This window comes from Antechinus flavipes, chromosome 2 (assembly GCF_016432865.1).
Source record: "Antechinus flavipes isolate AdamAnt ecotype Samford, QLD, Australia chromosome 2, AdamAnt_v2, whole genome shotgun sequence".
Lineage (NCBI taxonomy): Eukaryota > Metazoa > Chordata > Mammalia > Dasyuromorphia > Dasyuridae > Antechinus > Antechinus flavipes.
In genome coordinates, this window is record NC_067399.1 from 591,205,060 (window position 1) to 591,224,570 (window position 19,511).

At 33.6% G+C, this 19,511-nt stretch overlaps 1 protein-coding gene across 4 annotated transcripts in view; it reads left to right on the forward strand.

The window, feature by feature from the left end:
* The window catches only part of VTI1A (vesicle transport through interaction with t-SNAREs 1A), a 424,902-nt gene that overhangs the window by 238,104 nt on the left and 167,287 nt on the right, over positions 1 to 19,511 (forward strand). For 2 of the 4 annotated variants that reach the window (XM_051981417.1, XM_051981418.1), the window contains 2 exons: positions 16,435 to 16,505; positions 17,293 to 17,365. In XM_051981417.1, coding sequence (XP_051837377.1) covers positions 16,435 to 16,505; positions 17,293 to 17,358 — 137 coding nt within the window. In that variant the 3' untranslated portion in view covers positions 17,359 to 17,365. The remainder of the gene's footprint in view (positions 1 to 16,434; positions 16,506 to 17,292; positions 17,366 to 19,511) is intronic. The other 2 variants (XM_051981415.1, XM_051981416.1) reach the window with 1 other exon arrangement.

The window sequence follows — 19,511 nt, forward strand, 5'->3', positions numbered from 1 at the left end:
TGTTACTTAGCCTAGGAAGTTCCTGGGTTTGCGCAAGTTCTCTTTGTCTTTTTCTCTGGAACAGACCAACAATCATTTGTCATTTTGTCTCCTACTAATCATATCCAATCCAGCCCATAATATTCTGTGGGACTTCTTTTAAAAATAGCTATTCCTTTTTGCTCTCAAATATTAATTCCAAATAAGAATTGTGTTCTATGTACCTTTACTACACTGAAGTGTCTTGCACAGGGTAGATCCTCCTTAGATTTGTTGGATGAATAAATTTATGATAAAATCTTGCTCATTCAAATTTGAATGCCATCTTCTCCATCCCTCAGATCTGATCTCAATTTAGGATCGTTGGATATCCAGAAGGGACCTCAGAGGCCTTTGTTTAACACTCTTCCACTTAATCAAATTCTGTAAAACACATAATTTTGGTTCTCTCTATTAGAACCTATTGAGATATAATTAAAGATTCTTCTTAGAATTATGCTAATTGGTTCAATATACAGCCCAATTGATGTGGCCTAAGAGATTCTCTATTGTATTTAGAAACAATAAGGGCTTTGTTTGACTCACCATTGCTAAAAAAGCAACCTTAAAGTATTGTTTGTCTTCTTTAGTATACTCAGTACCATTTATTTTTCTGGGGATAGGGTAGTTTTAATAAAACAGCTTTATATTTACTTGTGTACTATTGTCTTGAGGTCAAAATTGTATTTCTTTTTTACTAGATTGAGCAATTCTTTTTTTTTTTTTTTAAATAACTTTTTATTGACAGAACCCATGCCAGGGTAATTTTTTACAGCATTATCCCTTGCACTCACTTCTGTTCCGATTTTTCCCCTCCCTCCCTCCACCCCCTCCCCCAGATGGCAAGCAGTCCTATACATGTTGAATAGGTTACAGTATATCCTAGATACAATATATGTGTGCAGAACCGAACAGTTTTCTTGTTGCACAGGGAGAATTGGATTCAGAAGGTATAAATAACCCGGGAAGAAAGACAAAAATGCAAGCAGTTTATATTCATTTCCCAGTGTTCTTTCTTTGGGTGTAGCTGCTTCTGTCCATCCTTGATCAGTTGGAACTGAGTTAGCTCTCTTTATCGAAGAGATCCACTTCCATCAGAATACATCCTCAAACAGTATCGTTGTTGAGGTATATAATGTAGATTGAACAATTCTGTACTGTCCGTCAGCTAATATTGACCAGCTGTTACCATTTAATTTAGATTGTCAAAATGTCTATTTAATTAGACTTTCTTTTAATGTTGGAATATATCACTATTTTTTTTTAAAAAGAAAACCTGTTGTTCCACTATAATGTTTATTTTTCATTAACAAGAAAATTATTGGTTTAATCTAGGGCTCTTTTGCTTCCCAGAAATCTTTTTTTTTCCCCTGAGGCAACTGGGGTTAAGTGACTTGCCTAGAGTCACACAGCTCAGGAGTGTTAAGTATTTGAACTCAAATCTTTCTGACTTCAGAGCTAGTGCTTTATCCATTGCACCATCTAGCTGGCCTCAGAGATCTTAAATATTGATATAACTTGCTGTCACTGTAACACTTCTATCTTCTGTTCTATAGTAGTCATCTATCCTTTTTTCTAGATTTTTCCTTTTCTTTGTGTGCTATCAAATCTTGCTTTTGAGTTTGTTTTTAGTGTCATTGTGTCAAGTGCTAGGAATAAAAATGAAAAGACTCTATCAACTTGTTCATTTCATAATTCTATATTAAAAATATTCCTTTATGTCTTAAGATCTACCTTAAGACTTTACATAGTTTAAATCCTTGAACGCTAATCATAAGTCTAAGTTTCTAAAATCTATTATTTTTTTTCTCTTTTCTTTTGGCCTTCCCTGTCCCCCTACTACTTTCCTGAGAATGATTTATCTCTGACCATCATAAATCTCTATTTATTACTCTTCTCATATAATAATCCCAAACTGACTGTCCTTGTCCATTTAGTACCTTCTAATCTCAAAGGGCTTCCTATTGCTTCACTCCTACCTTAGCTATGATGACCTACATGTTTTCTTCTGTTTGCTCAAAAATGTAGAAAAACAATTTTTAAAAGTTTTTCAAAACCCATCAGAATTTCAGTGATTTAATGAAATGCTTGTAAACAATTATTCCAAGTTTTTAAGTTTGGGTCTCTGCTAAAATTCTGCTTCAACATCTTATCATGGTATATAGCATGATCCTGATGGCTACACTAGAACCATACAAATTTCAAAAATCTTTATCCAGCTAAAAAGCTTTTAAATATCAGTCCAGCTGTGGAGTTTGGAGCTTTCATTCAGTTCTCCATTTTCTTTAGTTTGGAGACTCATCATGAGGGAGAGTTGGTCATTCTCTAGACAAGAGACATCTACATATGTATTTTCTGTTTATTTGTCATATATACTTGTATCATAAAGACCATTTAACATCTAACAATGTCCACTAAGACACTGAAGGTTTGTAATCTGTGTCACTGGTATATTGCTTATCTGATCCTACTGTTTCCTAGTAGAATATAAATTCTCTGAAATCAGAATTTGTTCTATTTTTATCTTATCATTCCACAAAGTAGGTGTTTAATAAATGCTTGTTAAATTGAACCAAATTATTTTTCCCAATTAAGAAAACCAATACTTTAGAGTTATAAGAATATTTCCCATTCCAAATGTGTTTTTAAATATTTCATAATAATAAAAGTATTTTGTGATGGGTTGGCGTATTTGGATCAGAGGAATATAGATTATTGTGCACAAATTGGTTTTTAAAAAGAGGATTACATCTTTTTGTTAATAGGGTTTTTTCTTAAGTAGCTATTTACATTTGACCTGGTTAATTTAGTGATATGTAAGATATGAAGCCTATATTATAAGGTCAAGCCAAGTGTAGGTTTTCCATGTTCAATTCATATTCAGGATAAAATTAAGGCCAGAAAAGTATTTAAAGAAACAAGAGATATGCAGGCCAAAAATTCCAGTAATGTCTCAGCTTGAACAAATAATAGTTAAATGTCTTTATTTTCTCACCTGCTTCTTTCTATATGTCAGAACTTTCTAGTGAGTCATTCCCTTCTTGTAAGGCTGCATGTCATACAACTGAAGTTAAGTAATATGAATTTCTAGTATTCCCAATAGGTTTGGGAGGAGAATTATGAATCTTCTATAACTTTTTGACAATTTCGTCCTTAATAAGGAGCACTCGCCTTCATTATGACCCCAAATTTTGTGAACTGAATACCATTGGCTTCCCAAAGATTTTGTTGTTACCATTATTGTTGTTGGGATTGACAGGGAAAGTGAGATAGAACTCAATACTCAATGGTATCCTCTTATACATTTACCTTTTAGATGCTTATTAAAACGAAAAGTTTTTTCTTACCAAGTCTTATAATGCTCTATGATTATAACATTTGATTCTGAGCAGTCAGATTTAGTGGAGAAAGCACTAAACTTGGACTTAGGAATCATAGGGTTCTAGTCTTATCTTTGCCATTAACTAGGTGTGTATCCTTGAGCACCTCAGTTAACTTCTCTGAACCATAGACAAATGAAGGAATAGGCTCACATGATTTATGAGGTTTTTTCCCCAGTTCTAAAATTCTATGATTCTAAATTGCCAGGAATTTTTATTTACTATATCATCTAAAACAATTTCTATTCAATTACTGGTTTGCCACAGTTCTCTTTTATTATCCTGACTCATTTTCCCTAAATTGTCCTGCCTTGGTTTCCCTGAATTGTTTTGCCTCAGTTCCTAATTGTTCTGTTCAATCCTGCAATATCACCCCTCCCTCCTAATCATCAGAATATTTGATAAGGATAAAAGACCTTCTCTCTTCGCCCTTCCTTACTTATCAGAATGCCTCTCCTAGTCCCAGAATGTCAGATGCCTACCCCCACCCTGCCTGAGTCCCATCCAGCTCTTAGCACACTGACTCTGCCCCTGCCTCTGACTACCCCCTATATCTGAGATATATATTAAAAATACCATTGAGAACTAACATTGTTGGCTGGATTCTGGGAGAGGATAGTCTCATTCAGCCCTGGGACCAAACCATCGATCCATTTAGTCCCAATAAATCTCTCCCTTTCAAATAAAATATAACTCCCTAATCTCTATCTTGCCTCAGTTTCTCTGGCATTACATTACCTCCTAGTCATCTGTTAGTGATACACATTTTAGGAATACATAGCACGTTCTTGACATCTGGATCTCTCTTCTTACTAATCTGTTAAACATGTATAAGTTTTACAGATTTTACAATAGAGTTTTAGTATGTGTTTTTGATAATTTTGTCCACTCCGACTTCCTACTACTCTCTTATTAGCTTTTACATTCCTTCTGGAATTGTAGAAAGGGCCCTTGCTAATCTGGTCTTGTTTCCTAAAACAAAACACTCTCATTTTCCATGTTTTTGAATGTAGCTGTAACATACATGACTCTTTTTGTTTAAAAGCATCAGTTTCCATAGTACTTGTTCATAAGAAAGCATCATTATTTGTTAACAGTTTCATTGACTGATATCTACTGGGACTGGTGTTTGCTAATTATGTTCAGGTAACAAAGAGGAAGCACTATAACTCTGATTTCAACAAAAATAGCAGTGGTGATTTATTTTTTTAATTGCTTTAGTGATAGAGTTGGTAAACTTCAAGCAAAATGTAATATACAGTATTTTTCTTTTGGCTGCTTAAATGATAATGTTTAAGACAAGTATCTTAAATTTTGCAGAGTAAATGTTTTATCATATTCCTCCCAAGATGGTATGAATTAAACATCACTTTATAAAACACTTGCACATTTCCATAAATTTGTCATCATCACTGGTTTCAAAAAACATGCCAATGCCTAGAATTACATGAATGGTGAACATTCACTAAAAGATCACTGAGTAAGATGCCAGGAGACCAGAAAGTTTAGTTAAAACCTAATACCAATATTCATCTATTTCATTGTCTAGTAGGTATAACACATATATATTAATAAGAATAATGGGAACTCATAGATAATTATAAGTACATAAGAGAGGTAAAAACAAAAATATGTGTAATTCCTGTGTTTTACAGTGGTGGAGGTCGTGCCTCACGGTAGGATTAAGAAAGCTTCATGGATATGGTGGCGTTAGAACAGGATTGGGGGGTTAGCCATACTCAGGCATGGGCAATAAATAGCTTGGTCTGAACTACAAATGTATGAGATCTGTATGGGGTATATCCCAATCCACTTTGGCTTGTACCCAGAGGGTAACATAAGGGCACCGTTAGCAATTGAAAGAGAAGTATTGGGAGCATTATAGCCTAAGGGGAAGGTCCAGAGGCAATACTGGGGAGGCAAAAAGTTCTCCCATTTGACTTGACTATAAGTGTATGAAGGAGAATAATAAGAATTAATGATGAAAATTTAGGAAGATTCCAGATTGTAAAAAGCCATGAAGGCCACAGAGAAGAGTTTGAATAGGAATGTAGTCCCGCAAATAATTATTAAGCACCTACTGTGTGCAAGTCACTGTTCCATGCACTATGGCTATCATGATAAAAACAAAACAGTCATTTGCTCTCCATGATATTTAATTAATACAGAGGAATATACGAAAGAATACAAATTTCTGGAGACTGAAAGCACTAACAATTTAACAAGTAAAAGGGAACCAATGGAGATATTTGAGCAAAGAGTGGCATGAAAGCTTATTCTAGTGGGAATTCAAAGAATGGATTAGAGGAAGTGATTCACTGAGGAAGTACTGTGCAGATGTAAGTAGGAACTGATAATAACTAACTTGGGTTAAAAAAATTAGTTGAGGGAGATTTTTTTCAGTGACAATACCAAGGTTTTGAATCTGGGAAATGGTATTGCCACAGTTGGATATAATGAAATTAGAAGAAGGAATAGCAACCTTAGAGTAAAACCTCTGTGCTGAAGACTCACAAATCTATGTAGCCAATCCTTATTATTTCACTGAATAACAGACCTGAATCATCCATTGCCTGTCAGCTATATCCTCCTAAATATCTCATTCACACCTAATGTTCAATTGTTCATAATAGAATCAGTTGTCTTCCCCTGTAAACAGAAGACTCCAAACTTGCCTATTTTTATGGCGGCTACTATCATTCCCATATTCATTCCAATTAATAATGTTAGATTTGTCTTTGACTAGTCCTTCTCTGTCAGCATATCTTCCACCCATTCCCACTTCTATATTGTTGCCAAATATTGTTACTTCTTCTTCCATAATATTTCTAATATCTGTCCCCTTCTATCTACACACTTGGCCTTCACCTCTTACTTGGACCATTACAATAGCCTCTTAATATTTCTTTCTGATTTCAATCTCTCTCCTGTCCTATAAAAAGCCTTTCTATATCTGACAAAATTCTATTCCTAAGATACAAGTCATTGTAACCTTACTTTACTCAAAATCCTTCAGTGGCTCTCTATTGCATCTAGGAAAAATTACAAACTCCTCAGTCTAGTATTTAAAACCCTTTACAGTCTGGCCATAACCTACCTTTCATGATTTATACAGCAACACTTCCCTTCAAAGACTCAATATTCTACTCAAATTGAAGTTCTAGCTATTCTGAAGCTTTAAATTCTCGCTTCTGCCTCGATATGTTTTGCTGTAATGTTTTTCTTCTTTATCCATCTGTCAAAATCTTTATGAGTTTTCAAGATTCAATTGAGATGATACCTTTCCCATAAAATCTTCACTCATCCTCATGACCAGAATGTTCTTTCTCCTCAATTAATGTTATTTGCACATGTTTTATCTACCCAGAAGAACAGGTTCCTTGAGAGTAAGAGCTTTTTATGTCTGCCTTTGTAGCACCTGCACAATGTTTTGCCCATAATGAGCACTTAATAAGTATTTATTGAATTAAAGTCAGATATTCTCACTGTAAGAAAAGTGCTTCTACAGAATGTTTAAAGGTATTTGTTAGTTAACTGTTTTCTCCTGTGATTTATGCCTTCTTTGGTTTACTGAGCAACAAAGCAATTTCCACCTTCACAAGATTAATTTAACCCAGGTCCATATTAGACCTGATAGAGACCTATCAGAAATTCTTCTATCCTTAAAGCGTTAGATTTTTGTGACAATAAATTGTCAATGATAACAAAAGATGTTATCTTTTGTTGAAAGGAGGAGTTGTGGAAAGACAGGTACACTGTTGTTAGAGCTGCGAGTTGGTCCAATTACTCTGGAATTCAATTTAGAACTTATATTAATTGGCAATCTAGTGATAGTAAATATTATAAATATTACATCATAAACAACAATATGTTATATTATTAATATATTATATTTGATCCACTGTTACATATTATATGTAATATAAAAATGTAAAACTAGGATGCTATGTATAGCTTCATATTTATAATATTTCTTTTTGAATGAAAACATAATTGAAAAAATAAAATCTATTAATACTTACTATATTCATTATACTACATAGTAGAAATACAAATATCAAAAATGAAATAATCCCTACCCTCAAATATCTTATGGTAGTGATAGCTAGATAAGGGAGTTTAGCTCTGAGGAGAAAAGGATATCAAAGTGATGCATAAACAAGCCTTGCCAAAAGAAATAGTAGTATTAATTTGATGATTGTGCTCAGAGCAAAGGGTAAAATTTATAGAATAAAGGTGAGATTGATGTACTATACTTATAGCAAGAATGATCTGGATGACACATGTTCTGTACCTGACCGTATAAGTTTGCAGTCACTTCCTGGCCATTTCCTCATCATGCTTCATCCACTTGATATTCTCTTTATAATCACCTCTTCCCCACCACTACCTGTACTCTACATCTGGGTACTTGGGCTCAGAAACTAAACTTTTGCCTTAACTTGTCTAGAACCAAGCCTGCATACACCCTCCCAACCTATCTCACTGGGCAAATACCACTCTGCTTTCCATCCTCCATTCATGTGTTCTCTTCCAACATTCGAATGAAAGCTCCTTGAGAGCATCAATTGTCTTGCTTGTATTTGTTCATCAGTTAAAAAACATTTATTTAATACTTGCTAAGTTCCAGGCACTGTGAAAAGAGCTGGGGATATGAAGAAAGGCAAAAACACCTCTCTGCTTTAAAAAGCTCACAGTCTAATGGGAAAGAAAACATGCAAATAGTGATGTACAATCAAGATATAAAATACATAAAAAATTAGAGATAATCACAGAGGGAAAGACAATAGCATTAAGAAGGATTAGAAAAGATTTCTTGTAGAAGGTTGGATTTTAACTGAGACTTGAAAGAAATCAGGGAAGCCATGAGTCAGAGATGAAGAGAAACATTCTAGGCATGGGGAACAGCCAGTGACAGTGTACAAACCGGGAAATGGGAATATTTTGTGCCAGAATCAAAAGGGAAGTTAGTATTACTGCATAACAGAGGATGTGAAGGGAAGTAAGATGTTAGAAGACTAGAAAAGTAGGAAAGTCCCAAGTTATTAAAGCCTTTGAAAGCCAGAGAATTTTATATGTGATCCTGGAGTGATTACCACTAGAGTTATTGAATATGGGAGTTTTATATAACACAGTGCCTGGCACATAATAAGCACTTGGTAAATCCTTGATCTTTCATTCATTCGTTTATTCATCTGCTTACTAATCAAGATAGGTTGACTTTTCCATTAGAATTTCCAAAGCTTCCTCCAGGCTTGGGGAAATGGATTATATAAAATGTCTGGAGGGGAATAATCCTATGAAGCAGAGTAAAATAGCCCTAGAAGGGTAAAAAGAAATATGGCCTGTATGGAGGGCAAGATAGCTGGAGGGGATATGAAATATAGTCTGGTCTTAGGAGTTAGTTAGGTATTTGTAATAGCAAAGCACTGGAAACAAAATCAATGTCTATTGAATGGAGAATTGCTTACCAATACAGTATACTAACATGATGGAATAATAGTATAACATAAGAAACTATGAATATCAAGATGGAGAGAAACATGAACTGATAAGGAGTGAAATAAACAAAACCAAGAAAAACAATATATGCAATGATGACATAATGAGGAAATGACAACAAATCAAAATTAAATGATACATAATAGCTAAATTGATCCTGAAAAAGAGACATAAGAAAGCACTTTCTTTCCTTCTTTGAAAAGGAACACTGACAGAGACAGACATATCTTATATGTTTATTGATTTTGCTGAACTACTTTTTCTCTTTTTAATTGTTCAATTTCTGTTATTAGAGATAACTTTTTGTATAATAGTTGCAGAGAGGAGAGGCAAATGAGGGCAATTTAAAAAAAAAACTAGAATATTAAATACTTTTAAATTTAAAATAAAGATAGAGGTGATCATACCATTTTCTATTTATAATGTAAAGTATCAAATATATAGTGTATATATATATATATATATTGATACATAGATATACATGTATGTATGTATATATGTATACCAATGCTTGAAGATCTGCTCTTACTAAAACTGCCCTTCTCTTCATTATCTGCCCTACAGATTCATTGTGACCTCCTAATCTAAAATGTATCTCTGAAAATTTTGGACTTTTTATTGTATGGCACAAACTCCCAACAAAATAGTTAATTTATTTTATTTTATTTTTTGGAATGGCAGAAAATAATATTATGTCCTACTTTTACTCCTGTAAAGAAAATTCAAATGACTATCCTCTTTTTTCAGATAATTCTTTGGAAACCACATCCTTAAGAAAATATATTAAAAGAAAATTATTAATTATACATGTGCCAGGAAAAAATTAGTGTCTTTCAACACAGTCTGTTTGTGGCCTCATTGCTGGAGAAGTGGTCAGTGGCTTGAATCTGTCTAATTAGAGACAGTTATTGATACTGGAAAGCTGAGTTCACTGTTGTTCCAATCAATAACATTAGAACATTAAATAAGTTTGGAACATTCCTATCTTCTCATACTAATTATATTTATCAGGTTAACCCCAAACCAAATACATATTAGAAGGATTCATAGGTATTAGCCTTGTAGCCATTTGTGATATTCCCTGTCTCCTTTTTGATAATCAGAAGCAATAGATGTGAAATGGATTCTTTGACTATATGATGATCAATTCTGATGGACGTGGCCCTCTTCAACAATGAGATGAACCAAATCAGTTCCAATGGAGCAATAATGAACTGAACCAGCTACACCCAGGGAAAGAACTCTGGGAGATGAATATGAACCACTATATAGAATTCCCAATCCCTCTTGTTTTTGTTCGCTTGCATTTTTGATTTCCTTCACTGGTTAATTGTACATTATTTCAAGGTCCAATTCTTTTGTACAGCAAAATAACTGTATGGACATGTATACATATATTGTATTTAACATATACTTTAACATATTTAATATGTATTGGTCAACCTGCCATCTGGGAGAGGTTGGGGGGAAGGAGGGGAAAAATTGGAACAAGAGGTTTTGCAATTGTCAATGCTGAAAAATTATCCATGCATATATCTTGTAAATAAAAAGCTATAATAATAATTTTTAAAAAAAAAAACTTAAAAAAAGAGAAATGGATGCTTTGGATTTTTATCTAAAGGGTACATTTAGAAAATGATCTAAATAGATTAAAAAGATCTAAAGATCTAAAAGATCTAAAGAAATTCTTCTTCATGTGAGTCTTTTCACTAGCAGGACCAGGTCAGTTTTGTTAGAAAGAGACTGTCAAGTGGCTGTATTGTAAAGTACCGTATAAATCCATGTTTTCTCAAATTAGTTTTCTCAAATTATTATTTCAAATGAATATAGCATAGGTATTTCCACTCTAAAATTGTTCTTTAAGATGAATTTGAAAGTTTCAGGTACTGAGCATCATGTAAAACCATTGGTTTTAGCCAACAGTTTTCTCTTCTTTTGGTGTTAGTGAATATTTGCAAACTGAAAGACTGTCACATTGTCAGAGTTATATAGTCTTAAACTTCAATTTTATTAATACCTTGATTATTGCAGGAAAACTTAATGGAATAATCCCTAACTTACTAATAGTTGTTGATTTAGCATCATCTTGCCCAAGATACTTTTGGGACCTTTTTACATAAAAATAAATGAATAAATCATGTCCCTAATCTATTTTTTACTTTGGCACATAGTATGAAAAACCACTCATAACATTCTATGTGTGCATATTTTCCATTCTATAAAGGTAAGTGTTTCTAATATAGTTTCACCTGGAATTTTCTTTATTAGAACATTAAAATTTTAAAGCAACATGGCACGAATGAAACTGGAATTCCATACCCAACAAATCCCATTAAATTTGGATGCCAGCACTGAGATACATATACTTCTGTTAATATTTTAATTTTTGCCAGATAGGTGGATGATATCCCTAAGGTATCTAGCCAGACTACTTAGATCCATAAAATTCCTTGGGAAAGCAGAAAACAGCTGTGAGCATCCTCTGTGGAGAAAGAGCCAGCCATACCTACCAATTACTCAGTCATTATGGCCCACAGGCCAGGCAAATCAGCCCAGTTAAAGTAGCAAGAAACCATGAGAGGAACAGACATATGGTGGTATGTGCCAAGCAAGTCAAACCATTCCTATCGCCTTCATCACTGCCACCTTTCAGATCCAAATGGAAACAGCCCAGGTCCCTGAGCTTGTGGCTTGAAAATAGCAGCCCATATACACCAACCCTTCAGAGCACTGACCCTACTTTCATTCAAGCCTCTGCTTCAGGCCAATCCCCTGAAGTTTTCATGGAGATACTCTTGTAGAGATACTTCCTGAGAAATACTTCTTCAGGTTCTCAAGCCCTGCCTCAGTAGCCATCGCTATCAAAAAGCTCAAAAAGAAAATCACCATCAAAGTCCTTGGTAATGTCAAATGGTTCAGCATTAGAAATAAAGTTTTACAGAACGAATGCAAACAAGATTAGTAGGGAAGCAACAAACTGGGAAAACATCTTTACAATTAAAGGTTCTGATAAAGGCCTCATTTCCAAAATATATAGAGAACTGACTCAAATTTATAAGAAATCAAGCCATTCTCCAATTGATAAATGGTCAAAGGATATGAACAGACAATTTTCAGATGAAGAAATTGAAACTATTACCACTCACATGAAAGAGTGTTCCAAATCACTATTGATCAGAGAAATGCAAATTAAGACAACTCTGAGATATCACTACACACCTGTCAGATTGGCTAAGATGACAGGAAAAAATAATGATGAATGTTGGAGGGGATGCGGGAAAACGGGGACACTGATGCATTGTTGGTGGAGTTGTGAACGAATCCAGCCATTCTGGAGAGCAATCTGGAATTATGCCCAAAAAGTTATCAAACTGTGCATACCCTTTGATCCAGCAGTGTTTCTATTGGGCTTATATCCCAAAGAAATACTAAAGAAGGGAAAGGGACTTTTATGTGCCAAAATGTTTGTGGCAGCCCTGTTTGTAGTGGCTAGAAACTGGAAAATTAATGGATGCCCATCAATTGGAGAATGGCTGGGTAAATTGTGGTATATGAATGTTATGGAATATTATTGCTTTGTAAGGAATGACCAGCAGGATGAATACAGAGAGGCTTGGAGAGACCTACATGGACTGATGCTAAGTGAGATGAGTTGAACCAGGAGATCATTATACACTTCGACAACGATATTGTATGAGGATGTATTCTGATGGAAGTGGATTTCTATGACAAAGAGACTTAACTGAGTTTCAATGGATAAATGATGGACAGAAACAGCTGCACCCAAAGAAGGAACACTGGGAAACGAATGTGAACTATTTGCATTTTTGATTTTCTTCCCGAGTTATTTTTACCTTCTGAATCCAATTCTCCCTGTGCAGCGGGAGAACTGTTCGGTTCTGCAAATATGTATTGTATCTAGGATATACTGCAACATATTTAACATATATAGGACTGCTTGCCATCTTGGGGGGGGGTGGAGGGAGGGAGGGGAAAAAACGAAACATAAGTGATTGCAAGGGATAATGTTGTATAAAAATTATCCTGGCATGGATTCTGTCAATACAAAGTTATTATTAAATAAAATAAAATTAAAAAAAAAAGAAATAAAGTTTTATCAGTGTAAAGAGCTTGATAGATGCATTATTACATTTTCCACCATCATATACTAAGGACCATGGGACTCATATCATTTGTGGATACAGCCTCCTATAGGAGTTATCTTTTGTTGTCTTTCTTCTCCCACTCCACTAAAATATGAAGGCCTTGAGAGCAGAGACTATCTTGCATTTCTCTTTGGATTCCTTGCATTTAGGACAGCACTTTGCACATAGTAAGTACTTAGTAAATACTTTTTGATTCCTTCCTTCCTTCCTTCCCTATAAAATCCCTCCAACTTTCCCAACTTTTTATCAAATACAGAGAGTTCTTTCAATGTATCAGCCTTGCTCGTAAAATGAATCTACATAGTAAATAGCATTAATAGCTCCTGGGAACTTGTTAGAATTGTCTACAGTCCAGATGTTCCATAACATACCAATTGTACCATTGATCCATTTTGTGAGTAGGGGGACATCATGATGTAGTACAGCAAATGTTACACCTGAAGTTTAGACATCTGAGTATCAATCCTACCTCTGATGTTTGCTGGACAAGTCATTTAAACTCTTTCGCCTTTAGTGTCCTTATTTATTTAAAAAAAAAAATAGTTGAAAGGGGAAAAGGGACTACTGTAGCCCTGATCTTCTGTAAGAACCAAATGAGATAATGTAATGATAAAGCACTTTGAAAATCTTAAAACTCTGTATAAATATCAGTTACTATTTTTGTTGTTTTAATGGAGAATCACTAAATTTTTCATAAATCCCATTTTTTGTTATGGATTACTTGAAGGTAGCAATCCATTCCTGTTTTTCCCAGATAAATAAGGCTTTGAGCATTTACCAGAAAATTGAGTCCCTGGATATTATACAAAATATGTAAGGTATTTTGAGTTTCATTGGAGAAAAAAAACAACTATAAATTAAATTATTAGTATAGTAATAGCTTCCATGGGTATTGTTAAAGAGAAATAAAATCATTATTTTGTTATGATAAGTCTTAGTAAAAAAGCATGCATTGCAAATGACGATGATTAAGTTTAACAGTATTTTGGGTTATTGTTTATTGTGGACATAGAGATAAAATCCCATACTCCTACTTCTCTATCATCTATAGTCCTGTATAGTTTCTGCACTAAAAAACCACCTATCTTACCACATTTTACCTTGGGGAGGCATTGTATATAGCTAAAAATAGCTGCAAATCAGCTGAGAGAAGATAATATAATGGGGATGCCAATTTGTGGTCAGAAAGCTGAAGACACACTTCCCATTCCTTCCTTGCATTTAGTAATGTATCCTAAGGTGCAAAACTGGCTGTAGTTTTTGACAGTGAACTGCAGAGAGAGTATCACTTTACTACTCTCCAAATCAGTAATAATAGTGTTGTATTTATGTATACTGTTTTTCACCTTTCAAAGCATCTTCACTTAAGTATTTTCATTTCTCACAACATAACTGTAAAGAAAGAGTTATCTTTTTCCACAAAAAAAAAAAACAAAACAGAGGCCCAGGAGAGATCTAAGTGACTTGGCCAACATTTTATGACTAGAAAGTACAAAGAGCCAAGACTGGAATCTGAGTCTTCTGACTCCTGATTCTGGGATCTCTCTATTACATTGTTGTCTTGGGAAACATTAATTTTGAAAACATTTGTCATTATATATCAGTTATTTTAAATCATCATTGGAATGATTCTTCAGTACCATTACAACAAAAAGTTCATATCTTAAAACATATCAATTGCTATTTTTTCTTAATAGAATTGTTTAGTTGCCTTGAAGATCAAATGCTAGTGTCCTGATTTATTTATAATTAATAAGTAGAACATTCTATGATAGTGTTAGAAGATTTGGTAGTTGTGGTTTAGCTATTTGCATTTAGAATCTGTACTTTTAGTGGCCAAAATTATTAATAAATTTAAACAGTTTGAGAATTTGAACAAGATATGCTATTTAAGTGGGGAGGAAGGTTGAATATCTGTCTCCAAATTCAGATTTTCTTACAATTGTGCAAATTGTATATGTAATTATTGTTAATAAATAAAAGTATAGACATAAAAAAATATGGTTGATATGACTTTCAAGATCTCAGGAAGTCTTAGAAACTAAGAACTTAGAAACTTAGAAACAAGGTAAGGAAATTCATATTATATATATTCATGTTATATATATATATATTACATATATATAATATAAATTCATGTTTTATATATTCATTATGTATATATTCACATTATAAATTGAATTCTTCTGTTCTAATTGATAGTAGGAATAAAGGAGAAAAAATATCCAAGTTCAATTACTAGAGCAAGGTAGCATCAAAGGCAAAGGAGTTTGAACTTTGCTTAATAGGCAATAGAGATCTACTGGAGATTCTTGAGCTAAAGAATTATCTGACTGTATTCTTAAGCTTTATTGCAGCAGTATAAATGTGAAAGAAAAATAGAAAGACCTCTTAGGAAACTGCAGCAATAGGCCAAGTAAGTAGCATTTGGGCTATATAATTAGGGTGGCCTAAGGCTACAGATTTGTTAGCTATTGAGAAGTAGAAATTAAAAGCTGATTGAATAAGAGACATAAACAAAAAGTGAAAGGTTGCACCACGGTTTTTAAGATGGGAGACATTGTAAAATGATGGTGCCATTAACATAAATAGTAAATTCATAAGCACAGGAGCAGCTTTAGAATTAAAGATTACAAAGTTGGTTTTGAACACATATATTCTGAGGTGCTTATGCAAAATCCAAATGGAGATGTCCTAGGCAATAGAACTGATAGGTCTAAGGCTAAGAAAAGAGGTCAGGGCTGTCTGTCTAGATTTGTAAATCATCCAAGAAATTATTATTGAAAACATGGAATTAAATGAAATTGCTAAGGGAAATTGCATTGAGAGAAGAAAAATAATCCAAGGACAGAGCCTGAGAAATTTTTTATTCCATGTTTTTCATCTAAGTTTCTCATCTAATTGCAACTTGTCATTTTATGGGTGTAGACATCTAACCTTTTTGGGGCAGAAAAAATATGAACAGACTATGAATTCAATTTAACAAGTATTTATTAAGTATCTATTATTTGCCAAACATTTGGAGATAAAATGATAAAAGTCTCTGTCCTCAGGAACCTACATTCTATTAGAATATTTTTTTTTTAAAGGATAAACTGATATCTCTGAAACCAGGGAAGAGGGCAAGTATCCAGAAGATGATTTTAGTCAACATTTGTCTAATGATATAGTAAATCATATCTAAAATATTTACTTGGGAAAATATTTTATTTTTCAATTATGGGAATCAGAATGTTTCCCTGTTAACCTAATATAGCAGTGTTTTCTGAAGTTAGTTTCTACAGCCATTTTAATTTGACATTTTGAAGGCTGCTCACATGCATAGGGATTTTTTTTTTTCATTATTTAAACTTCTGTTTATAATGCAGAGCAAATTGGCCAGGAGATGTTGGAAAACCTCAGTCATGACAGGGAGAAGATACAACGTGCTCGGGAAAGGGTGAGTTGGGTACCTTGTAGCCTTTTTGCAAATGTAATAATGCATGACCTGGTATACAGAAATTAAGTAATAATGGCATCCCTGTAAATGGCCACATGATTCTAAAGAATTGTCTAAAGAATATTGGACTTTTTGAATGAGGAAAGAATGAAAAAAGTAAGAGTTTCTTCCTTTAACTCTTCACCTTGGAACACCCCAAGTGAATATTTATTTATTTATTTGTTTGTGGCACTTTATTATAGAGTTTGAAAAAACAGTCTACTGAGGGAAGTTCTAGGAATGCTTTATTTCCCTCTATCCAGAGTATTTAAAAAAATAAAAATAAAAAACTGCTAAAATGTTTAATCTCATTTTCCTTCTGTTCATTTTATTCCTGCTTATGTTTTGGGAATTTGCACATTCATAAATTGAAAAATGACTACCAAATGTGTATTAAACTTTGTCAGACTCTAAGACATTTGCATTTTCTCCAGTTCAAATTCATATATTCCATCTTTTAATGTGTTCCATATATTCCATCTTTTATTGCTTTTGAGATTATCTATCATAGTCATTTCTCTGAACCAAAGATTTTTAAGAGTTCATTAAGGTGTCACTGTGAGTGTTTGGTTAGGTTTGGTATTTTTCTTCTCTCTCTCTCTCTCTCTTTTTTTGGTAGTTTCTTAGTATCTTTAGATATTCTATATGATGTTTCCTCAGTATGAAATAAAAATATCAATAACTAACTCATTTTAAAACAATGTTAGTTGTATGAAACCTTGTTTTTAATACATATTTATATCCTTAGCTTCGAGAAACAGATGCTAACTTGGGAAAAAGTTCTCGGATCTTGACAGGAATGTTGCGAAGGTAAGAGCAAGGTAGGGATCAGCTTCTTTTTTATTCCATGTTTTTCATCTAATTGCAAATTGGCATTTTACAGATGTACTCATTTATAGTTTTGCTATCCTGTGTCAAATGACTATTTTGAAATGACTATGCGCAGGTATTAACTCTTGTTTGGATTTGTTGAATAAATCAGATTAAAATTTTCACAAGAGTAAAGAGGATGCCTCCTGTTTGTGGGCAAAAGAATTAGTATTAGACATAAAATATTTCTTCATTGCTTGAGGTAGATCCCATGGCAGAAACAATCTGATTTCATTTCCTATATTACTAGCTTCCTTCTTATGTAGACATTATGGTTTTTGCCATCCTCGGGCACATAATGAAATGGCAAATCAACTCTTTTTTTCCCCTTTAATTTAGAGATAAGGTCAATGAAAATATTCACTCCTTAATATATGGATGAATGGATGTGTTTGTGTGTATACACATTATATATATACATATATATGTGTGTGTATATATATATATATATATATATATAGTCTGATTTTTAAAATATGAGCTATTCTGATTTGAATTTATAAATACTGGTGGATGCATTTCAGAACTTCATATGTTTTTTATCTGTATTTGATAGAAAAACTATATGGGAATATAGGAAAATAAGTGAAAGACAGTGTTCTGAATCAAGGAAAGGTGTTTTGCTTTTATCTAGAACATTTCTATCAGTCTTAAAATTTAATCAGTTACTTGAAAATATTTGACAGGGGATCATTGCTCTTTCAAAATCTTTCAAAAAAGACATCTTCAACATAAAACTACATTAAGTCACTTTTTATTTGTTCTCCAGATGGGGTGGGGATGGGAGGTACATACATACTTAGGAATTGTACTTGGATAGACAAAATTAATAGAGGCTGTTCTTAAAACATCACCGAAAGAGCTGGTCCTACAGATCTTTTCAAATGTCCAAAATCCCCATTGACTACATATTGATTTAAAATAATTTGCCAAAACTTGCTTAGCTAAGTTATTCATTTATCACTAGCATGACTATAACAACAAATGTAAATGGAATAATTTTGACTTAAAGACTGATGTTCTCCCCCTTTAAGCCTCATCAAAATCATTTCTTCTGTTCCCTGTATACTCTGGCAGCAAATGTTGACTTGACTCCACTCTGAATCTCCATTTCACAGCTTTCTCACAGTCTCAACTCTGAACTGTACCTTACCAAATTCTCTGATTAAGAATAATATGTAAATAACAAAAGCTAAATTCAAAATCCACAGAGAAAGGAACTGGCAATTGAAAGAGATGCTTCAGTGCCCATAGACAATAATAATAAAAATACCAACCCTCCAAAGCTTCCCCAGCAAGGCTCCTGCGATATGAGCTGTAACAAATATTCTGCATATGTCTCCATTTTGTCAAATCTCATTAAAGGGGCCTCCTGCTTTATGTCAATTGAGCTGTCCAGAAATCATTCATCATTTTTAGTGTAAAAAAATCATGCAGTTATTTAAATAATATCATATTAATGTTAAAGTTCAGCTGTCATTTAATGGTATGACTTAATCAGACATAGCATTTAGGAAAAACAGTTTTTCCAGGCTTTCAGGTTGGCAGATTCAAATAAGGATTTATGGGCTTCTAAACCAATGTGTTTTTTCCCGTTTATGCTTGATGCACCTCACCCTTTTTTGCAGGACACCACAAACCATTATTTGCAAAGAAATGAAGTATCTTCCTATATTGTGTTTGAATACATTTGCAAGTAATTTGGAGAGGGTGAACCACAAACAAATATTGTAACCTTTGCCTGAGCTTGCTTCTGGGCAAACACATTTAAGTATTTCTGTTTCAAAAACCAAAAGAAGAAAATCACTGATAAAAATTGCTTGAGGTTCACAAATGTAGTAAATCACTGAGTCACTCCTTTTGGAATATGTCTGGGAGATGAGCACTTTTTAAAAATCCCTCCCTGAATCACCATGCTGAATTTGAACAGAGGAAGTTCTGGTCTCTACCTGTGTAGCACGCATTGTATTGTAAGCTGCTGTGGTAGAGCACTTGATATTAATGCTGACTTCACCAGATCCACTCCATTAATGCTTTGCCTGACTGACTAGGTGTTTAGAGACCTAGTATAGGATGTTCTTGGACCTTTTTTTTTTT